This window comes from Tympanuchus pallidicinctus, unplaced genomic scaffold, assembly GCF_026119805.1.
Source record: "Tympanuchus pallidicinctus isolate F22 unplaced genomic scaffold, pur_lepc_1.0 scaffold4, whole genome shotgun sequence".
Classification (NCBI taxonomy): Eukaryota; Metazoa; Chordata; class Aves; order Galliformes; family Phasianidae; genus Tympanuchus; species Tympanuchus pallidicinctus.
The window spans coordinates 32842220-32851064 of record NW_026294758.1 but is presented as its reverse complement, the minus strand read 5'-3'; the positions used below and the strand labels follow the sequence as shown (position 1 = coordinate 32851064).

The following is an 8845-nucleotide window of genomic DNA, read 5'->3' as shown; positions in this document are numbered from 1 at the left end:
GACAAGGGGAAACGGCTGGAAACTGCAGCATAGGAAGTTCTGCACAAACATGCGCAAGAACTTCTTTACAGTGAGGTGACGGAGCACTGGAACAGGCTGCCCAGGAAGGTGGTGGAGTCTCCTTCTCTGGAGATGTTCAAGACCTGCCTGGATGCCTACCTGTGCGACCTGGTGTAGGGAACCTGCTTTGGCAGGGGGATTGGACTCGATGATCTCTGGAGGTCCCTTCCAACCCCTACAATTCTGTGATAACGTCTTGGCCATACATGGCAACAGAATTGATGGACTTAGTACAGCGATTTCAGCAGAAGCCTAGAGAAAGTGTGCTGGCTTGGTTATTGAGACTGTGGGATTCTGGGGCAGAAAGTGTCTTGGTGAATGGCCCAGAAACAGCTAAGTTGGCCACCATGACTGTCCATCCTGCTCTCAGACAGAGGTTATACGTAGGTAATCAATATTGCGATGAAAACCATTCTGTACTAGAATGGTTAATGGCAGCCTGCCGTATGGTATGGCCGAATAAATCAGACATATCTTTACATACAGGCATGTGGTCCTCCATGGAGGACCTTCAAAACTATATCTGTGAACTGGGTGTAAGAGAGGCTATCTATGAAGATACATTTGATGGCCTTGATATGGTTAAATTTTCAGCAGGGATGAGAGATTTAATTTTACAGCAAGCTCCCTCCCGTCTGTATGGCACCCTAGTCTCCACATTAAATCCCCTTGTAGCATCAGAATCTGTAGTCCAGCAGGCTGCCCAGCTAGTTGCCGACTTGGGAGAAACAGAACGTCTGCGGACTAGGCGCAATATTTGGTTTTTGGAGGAAGCAGAGGTCCTGCCGGTAAATAAAACCAAAATGCCGGCTACTCGAGTTCCTCCATCAGAACCCATAAGGGTATCCTGAAAACAAATGTTTAATGATTTAATTTGGGCTGGGGTCCAATTTGCTAAGATCAACTGCCAGTCCAACCATGTCCTTCTCCAGCTCTGGAGACAACTAAAGGACAATCAACAATTCCAGAGCTACCCTAAGAAATCAAGGGTAAGAGCTATAGAGAGGGTTCCAACAACAACATGGAACCTAGAAGATTTTATTATTCCAAATAGGAAAAAGAAGCCACCTCAGGTGTCTCGGGCCACAATGACTGAGCCATCAGAAGCCAAAGAATTGGCCCTAGCACAATTCATGGAGTGACAAGGGATGTTAGTCCCCGTAGGGCCTCCAGACGGGACCGGAGGCCCTATGTAGAATTAACGATTTATTGGTCCAAAAAAAATATTCAGAGAGTAAAGGCATTGGTAGACACCGGAGCAGAAACATCAATTATCTATGGAGATCCGGGAAAATCTGATGGTGACAGAGTGATGATTGGTGGTTTTGGGGGACAGACTATTCCTGTCACCCAAACATGGTTAAAACTGGGGGTTGGGCGTCTCCCACCCCGGGAGTACAAAGTGTCTATTGCCCCAGTCAAAGAATACATCCTGGGTATAGATATTCTATGGGGTCTGGCTCTCCAAACAACTGTGGGAGAGTTCAGACTTCGACAGAGATGTATCCCAGGTGGGCAAGATGAAATATTGAGAATGGTGCAGAAATTAGAAAAAGTGGGTATTATAAGACCTGCACACAGCCCATATAACTCCCCCATATGGCCAGTGCGAAAGTCGGATGGCACATGGAGGATGACAGTAGATTACAGAGAATTAAATAAAGTCAAGCCGCCCATTCATGCAGCCATACCCAATATTGCCTCCCTAATGGACACATTGAGTAGGGAGATAAAAACCTATCATTGTGTCCTAGATCTAGCAAATGCATTCTTCAGTATTCCAATGGCTGAGGAATCGCAAGATCAGTTTGCGTTTATGTGGGGAGGCAGGCAGTGGACCTTTCAGGTCCTGCCACAGGGGTACGTGCATTCACCAACATATTGTCACAATCTAGTGGCGCGTGACCTGGCTGATTGGAGAAAACCTGATGATGTTAACCTATATCATTATATTGATGATCTCCTGTTCACATCCGACTCACTGGAGGCAGTAGGACAGGCAGCAGATTCATTAACTGCCTATTTACAACAGAGGGGATGGGCTATAAATCCCCAAAAGGAGCAAGGTCCAGGCCTGTCCATAAAATTCCTGGGGGTGGTTTGGTCAGGAAAGACCGAAGTGCTACCCAGTGCTGTTATAGATAAGGTTCAGGCCTTCCCAGTCCCTACATCAAAGCAGCTGCAAGAGTTTCTAGGTATATTGGGTTATTGGCTTTCCTTTATACCTCACCTAGCGCAGCTGCTAAGGCCACTATACAGACTCACAAAAAAGGGGCAGCTATGGGACTGGGGGAAAACCGAACAGGATGCTTTCCAACAAGCAAAACTGGCAGTTAAACAAACTCACGCATTGGGTATATTCGATCCTACCTTCCCAGCCGAGTTGGACGTTCATGTTACTCAAGACGGCTTTGGTTGGGGCCTGTGGCAATGCCAGAGCTCTGTTCGGACCCCCATTGGTTTCTGGTCTCAGATTTGGCACAGAGCAGAAGAAAGATACAGTATGATTGAAAAACAGTTATTGGCTGCCTATTCGGCATTACAGGCAGTAGAGCCAGTAACTCAAACAGCTGTAGTTACAATCAAGACCACTCTGCCAATTCAGGGGTGGGTGAAAGATCTGACCCACCTTCCTAAGATAGGAGTGGCACCATGGGTCGCCTATCTCAGCCAAATCATAGAATCATAGAATCACCAAGGTTGGAAAAGACCTAAAAGATCATCCAGTCCAACCGTTCACCTATTCCCAATAGCTCCTACTAAACCATGTCCCTCAACACAACATCCAGTCTTTCCTTGAACACCCCCAGGGTTGGTGACTCCACCACCTCCCTGGGCAGTCCGTTCCAGTGCCTGACCACCCTTTCTGAAAAGTAATACTTCCTCATGTCCAGCCTGAATCTCCCCTGCCGTAGCTTGAAGCCATTCCCCCTGGTCCTATCACTAATGACACGAGAGAAGAGGCCGACCCCCAGCTCACTACAGCCTCCCTTCAGGAAGTTATAGAGAGCAATGAGGTCTCCCCTGAGCCTCCTCTTCTCCAGGCTGAACATTCCCAGCTCCTTCAGCCTCTCCTCATATGGCCTGTGTTCCAGACCCCTCACCAGCTTTGTTGCCCTCCTTTGAACATGTTCCAGGGCCTCAATATCTTTCTTGCAGTGAGGGGCCCAAAACTGGACACAGTACTCGAGGTGCGGCCTCACCAGTGCTGAATACAGGGGAGCAATCACCTCTCTGCTCCTGCTTGCAACACTGTTTCTGATGCAAGCCAGGATGCCATTGGCCTTCTTGGCCACCTGGGCACACTGTTGGCTCATGTTCAGCCGAGCATCAATCAATACCCCCAGGTCCATTTCTTCTACGCAGTCCTCCAGCCACACCGCCCCAAGCCTGTAGCGTCGCCTGGGGTTGTTGTGGCCGAAGTGCAGGACCCGGCATTTGGCCTTGTTGAAACTCATCCTATTGGCTTCAGCCCAGCTCTCCTGGGAGAGAGCTTACAAAGGAGCAGTCTGTCTTCATTACCCTTGAAAGAAGAACTCCAGAAGATCCTAGGCCCAGTTACATATCACAGTGATGCACCAAAAGAAATACTGGTCGCTCCACCAGAGAAGAGTCCCATTCAGGAGGGAAAATATCCTATCCCTGAAGATGCCTGGTACACAGATGGGTCCAGCAAGGGCAACCTGAGCAAGTGGAGAGCAATAGCATACCATCCTTCCACCAAGACAATCTGGTTTGATGAGGTGGATGGTCAGAGCAGCCAATGGGCAGAACTGCGGGCCGTGTGGATGGTTATAACCAAGGAACCCGGTGATGGTATCCTGAACATCTGCACAGATAGTTGGGCTGTGTACCGGGGGCTCACTCTTTAGATTGCACAGTGGGCCACCCAGGAATGGACTATCCACGCCTGACCGATCTGGGGCAAAGACATGTGGTTAGATATATGGAATATGGTCAAACACAGGACTGTACGTGTCTACCATGTTTCTGGTCATCAGCCCCTACAGTCACTGGGAAACGATGAAGCCGACACACTGGCTCGAGTTCGATGGATTGAGGATTCACCATCTGAGAACATCGCCCGCTGGTTACATCAGAAGTTACGGCATGCTGGACAAAAGACAATGTGGGCAGCTGCTAAAGCATGGGGACTGCCCATACAACTATCTGATATCGTCCAGGCATGCCAGGATTGCGACGCTTGCTCCAAGATGAGACTGAGATCGTTGCCCGAAACAACAGCCCATCTTGCTAGGGGACACAATCCTCTCCAGCGATGGCAGGTCGATTACATCGGGCCCCTTCCTCGCTCCGAAGGGGCAAGATATGCCCTGACCTGTGTCGACACTGCAAGTGGGCTACTGCAGGCCTATCCAGTACCGAAAGCAAACCAGGCATATACCATCAAGGCACTCACTAAACTGATGTCTGCCTACGGGACACCTCAAGTCATCGAGGGCGACCAAGGGACTCATTTTACTGGTACAACGATACAGCACTGGGCAGAAGAAAATAACATCGAATGGCGATTCCACCTGCCATATAATCCAACAGGGGCAGGCCTCATCGAACGTTATAACGGTATTCTTAAGGCTGCCCTGAAGACAGACTCCCAGTCCTTGCAGAGGTGGACGAAAAGGCTGTATGAAACCCTGCGGGACCTGAATGAAAGACCTCGAGACGGCAGACCCAGTGCCCTGAGAATGTTGCAGACGACATGGGCCACCCCGCTTAGGATCCAAATTACAGGCACTGATCATCAGGTAAGACCCCAGATTGGTAACAAAAATAATCTTCTGCTCCCTGCCCCTGAGAATTTAGAGCCAGGTACCCATAAAATAAAATGGCCCTGGAAGGTGCAGGTAGGACCCAAGTGGTGTGGCCTACTTGCACCTTGGGGGAGACTATTGGAGGTGGGAGGCTCAGTAGTCTCTCCAGTAATAGGTACATGGCCTACTGATATTGTGGTCAACACTCCGATCTTTATTGCTAAAGGGACCCCCATCATGTCCCTGTGGCAGATCAGGACACCTCCTTTGGTGTCTGATATCGTTATGCAGCCGCAGATATCCAAAAGGTGTGGTACAGGCGGCCAGGACGTGCCCCAGTACAAGTGGAAGTGTTGACCCAAGATAGAAATACGGCCTGTGTCTTGCCCTGGAGAGCAGACCTTCCCCTCCTGGTACTTGTGAAACATCTGTATTACTCCCCGTGAGTCTGTGAGCCTTCAGGACCACCAGAAGGAACAAAATGCCTTCAAGTGTTCCAGTGTTGCTGTCAGATCACGTACAACACCCGGTGATGGTCTGCATGGGACTGATGGAACATAGAACGGACCTGCACCTCAGGACCTCATGCCTCCAGTCACATCATCGAGCACTGGCCTATAGAAAAATATAGACATTCACTGATCATCACTCATCTTGAACTGCACCAACACACGTCGTGATAAAATTGTATAAGCGTCGCGATGTACTGGATCTCTGTATTAGGGAAAGCTTACCCTTTTGTTAACCTGATCATTCGTTCACGCTGTGAAGGGGTGGAGTGTATGGGAACTGCTGAGTCACGGCCTGAACCTCTGATTGATCACCTGAGGTGAGCCATGAGTCAGCCAGAGGAGCACAGGTGAAGGCAATTCACCTGTGCTGCCGGAAGGGGTGCAGCCAGGCTCCACCCCTCCTAGACCTATTTAAGAGCTGGCTACCAGAGGGGAAGGATCTCTTCTGGAGATCACCTCTCTTGGTGTTTTGTGGTGAGCTCAGCCGAAGGGTAAGCTCTTCCACTTATTCTCTTCTTGTGATCGTTGTCCACTTTGTCTAACTCTCTTGATTGTATTGTGATTATAACATCTTGATATCTATTGATTATACACTCTGGCAGCATAGAACTCAATGTATCAGTTGTCCATAGTAAAATTGGGATTTGTTGACAACAGTGTGTTGATTTATCCTAACCAACCAAGTTTTAGCATCAAGGTTTATAATGTAAATCAATGCCTCAGGCTATCAATACTTTCTATAGCTAACTTACTATAGAAGTTGAAAACAAAAATCTGCAAATTTTTTTTGGTTTTTTTTTTTTTTTTTTTTTTTGCTAGCTTTGCTATAAACATACGGGCTGTGCCAGCTCCAGTGCAGATCTTGGGATTATGTCACTGTTTATTCTCACATGTAATTGAATATCCCAAATGCTTGTTTCTATTGGTGGACTATTAAGCAATGACAGGTACAGAAGTGGGAAGTATTGCAATAGCAGGAACATGTTCTGAAAAATAATTAACATTAAATAATTAACATTTTGCCAAGCTATCCTAATTCCACATATCTTCCAAATAAGAAAACACTGCCACAGCTTTAAGTAACAGCTTTTCAGTGTTGGTTGGCTGCTTCCTATATGTGATGTAATTGTGAATCGTGATCTATCAGAAAGTTACTTAGTCTTACTAACAGAACAGTCCTTCTGAAAGTATTTTGCTAATCTTTTTTGGGGAAAAAAAAAGAAATTAAGCTGAATTTTATCACTGAATGAAGTTTGAGGCATCCTTAGCTAAATAACAACTCTATTTATCAAGAGATCAAAGTATGTCATTAGCAGAGTTTGGAGTGTAAACTTCTATCTTCACTCATAACATCCTGCAGATACATGGCAAATATTGTGACTCAGTAGACATTCTGACCCAACTCCAGTCCAGAGTATCTAATTGTCTGATACTTACTGAGTACTCCATTAAATTCCATTAGCTGTATGCAGTGTGGTCTTCCTGACCTGCACACTTGTTTACAGCAAGAAAGTTCTAACCACAGTTGAGGAAAGGTATACATATGAAGCTTTTCCTTTCTCTGATTTGATACTCATGAAGTGTACTTGATGCGTTTCTCAGAAGTTTAGGTGTTCTTCTGGTCTATGGTTTCAGCATACATCCTGTAAGTTGTTACATCAATATAATCCTTTTGAAAAAAATATTTTCCTCAGTTCTGCATCCCTCCTGGAAACAGATGCTAACTTCACTGCTCCCCTTGCTATAGACAGTGATGCTACTTGTGCAATCCATATGTGATTGGATAATCCAAACTCCTTTCTTCCCTAGAATTAACAGTTGAAAGTTCAAACAAGAAAAGATAGACAGCGTGTGGGATTCTACTCCAAACAATACTGAAGTCTGTGAGGTCTGAAATTAGTCTGCATTTGAAAGGTGGGAGTTCCTTCCTTCCAAGAAGAGGCAGGAACAGGAAATATCAGAATATTTTGTAATGGAAATTATGCTCATGATAAGGTAAAAGTTTTAAGAAAAAACTGAATTGTAAGTGTACATATTTATCTTTTTTGTTATGATAGGTTCATCACTTAAAATATTGTTAATACAAAAAATGATGCTTTTATGTCTATATTAGATTAAAAGGAGAGTATGACAGAAGGAATGTTCACGCCTGAGTGATCTCTACACCCCCTATTGCATATAGCTTTTATTCCTGGTGAAGTTTTTTATTTTCACTTCCCTTTCTCTTTTCCCTTTCACCCATTTACACTTTTTTTTTTTTTTAATCACCCTGTATCTTTCACAAGACTAATGTGGCATGGATCCATTGAAGGATTGCTTTCAAGCCTTTTTTCCTTGTCTATCTGTACTAGAACTCTCTCCATGCTAACTCACTGAGGTTAGGATGGCTTTCTTCTTGATTCTAAGCTATGCTTTAATACTCTACCTTTTAAGTGGGAGTTGTTTATTAAGAAAAATGAGCAGACATTTCAAACCAAAATTGAGAATGTGCTTGACAAGAGGCAGAAAGGAGATGTAAGATTTTCTGGTGCACTCTAGCTAAATGGGGTGTTGCTACTTCCTCTCACTCAACTCCTAGGTTGCCCTCCTAGATGCTGGTGTTAAATATCAGGCAAGTGCAGAGTGATTTCTTTTGGCTGCTGAGAAGGATTCTTCTGGAGCCTATGTGGCATAAAGAATGAAAGATGAGTTATCTAGTGCAGAAATAAACTCTATAGCTTACATTTCTAATCTGAAACCAAAATCTTTAACACAGGAATGCACTTGCATATAAACTTGTAGAACAAAAGAATTTTAACAGTACTTATAAAGTTCAGATCCAGGACCTCGTGTTTCCTAGTGAAACACATCTAATTGATAGCAGTAGGAGCTGACTTTATGACTTCTAATAAAATTTAGATAAGAATCTTCCTCAGCTACTGAAGCCATGAAGATCTAATGCTGACACCAAATGTTTAATAATCATTAGGTTTTCTCATGGTGATTTTAATTTTTTTTTTTATTTTAACACCATAGAACAGCTTCAAGCCTTTTGTACTTGTCTGATAAGCAAGGAGCAAAGATGTTAAACTTAGAGATCTTAGGGTGCTAAATGTAAAAAGAGAGACAAAAGTCTGTGAAGATTAGAACTGAAAAAGTTGTTAATCTGATTGTGGAAAATTGTATAAACAACAATAGATGGCATAATAATCTCTCCAGTAAAACAGCACACTCTTCAATAAATCGCACAGATGATATACTATGTTTTGAAGAGGCCAATATGGGCCATAATGAACAACCACAAAGCTGGATCTGTCACAGGAAATCCTCCTTCTGACAGCTACTTTGGTTTTGTGGCACTCTACCTTTCCACAGTACTCAGCCTTCCGGTTGGTTTATACAGTGTAAAATTTACAAGCAGTACTAGTAAGTAGCTCACACAGCAGTGTCAGGGTTCTGATGAAGGCTGCACATCTTTTCTCCAACAAAAGCATTTGAAAGCAGATGTAACTTGCTCCACTT

The 8845-nt window shown here is 44.8% G+C and overlaps 1 protein-coding gene across 1 annotated transcript; it reads left to right on the top strand.

Moving 5' to 3' along the window:
* Window positions 1–1764: 1764 nt before the first annotated feature.
* LOC128089602 (uncharacterized) lies at window positions 1765–5933 on the top strand. Its single transcript, XM_052701208.1, has 2 exons — window positions 1765–1872; window positions 3753–5933. The coding sequence occupies exon 2, from the start codon at window positions 3993–3995 to the stop codon at window positions 5187–5189; it is 1197 nt and encodes a 398-aa protein (XP_052557168.1). The 5' UTR covers window positions 1765–1872; window positions 3753–3992; the 3' UTR covers window positions 5190–5933.
* The last annotated feature ends 2912 nt before the right edge of the window (window positions 5934–8845 follow it).

Bases quoted from the DNA above. Each gene is read 5' to 3' on its own strand.
- LOC128089602 (XM_052701208.1), top strand. From the start codon at position 3,993: ATGTGGTTAGATATATGGAATATGGTCAAACACAGGACTGTACGTGTC.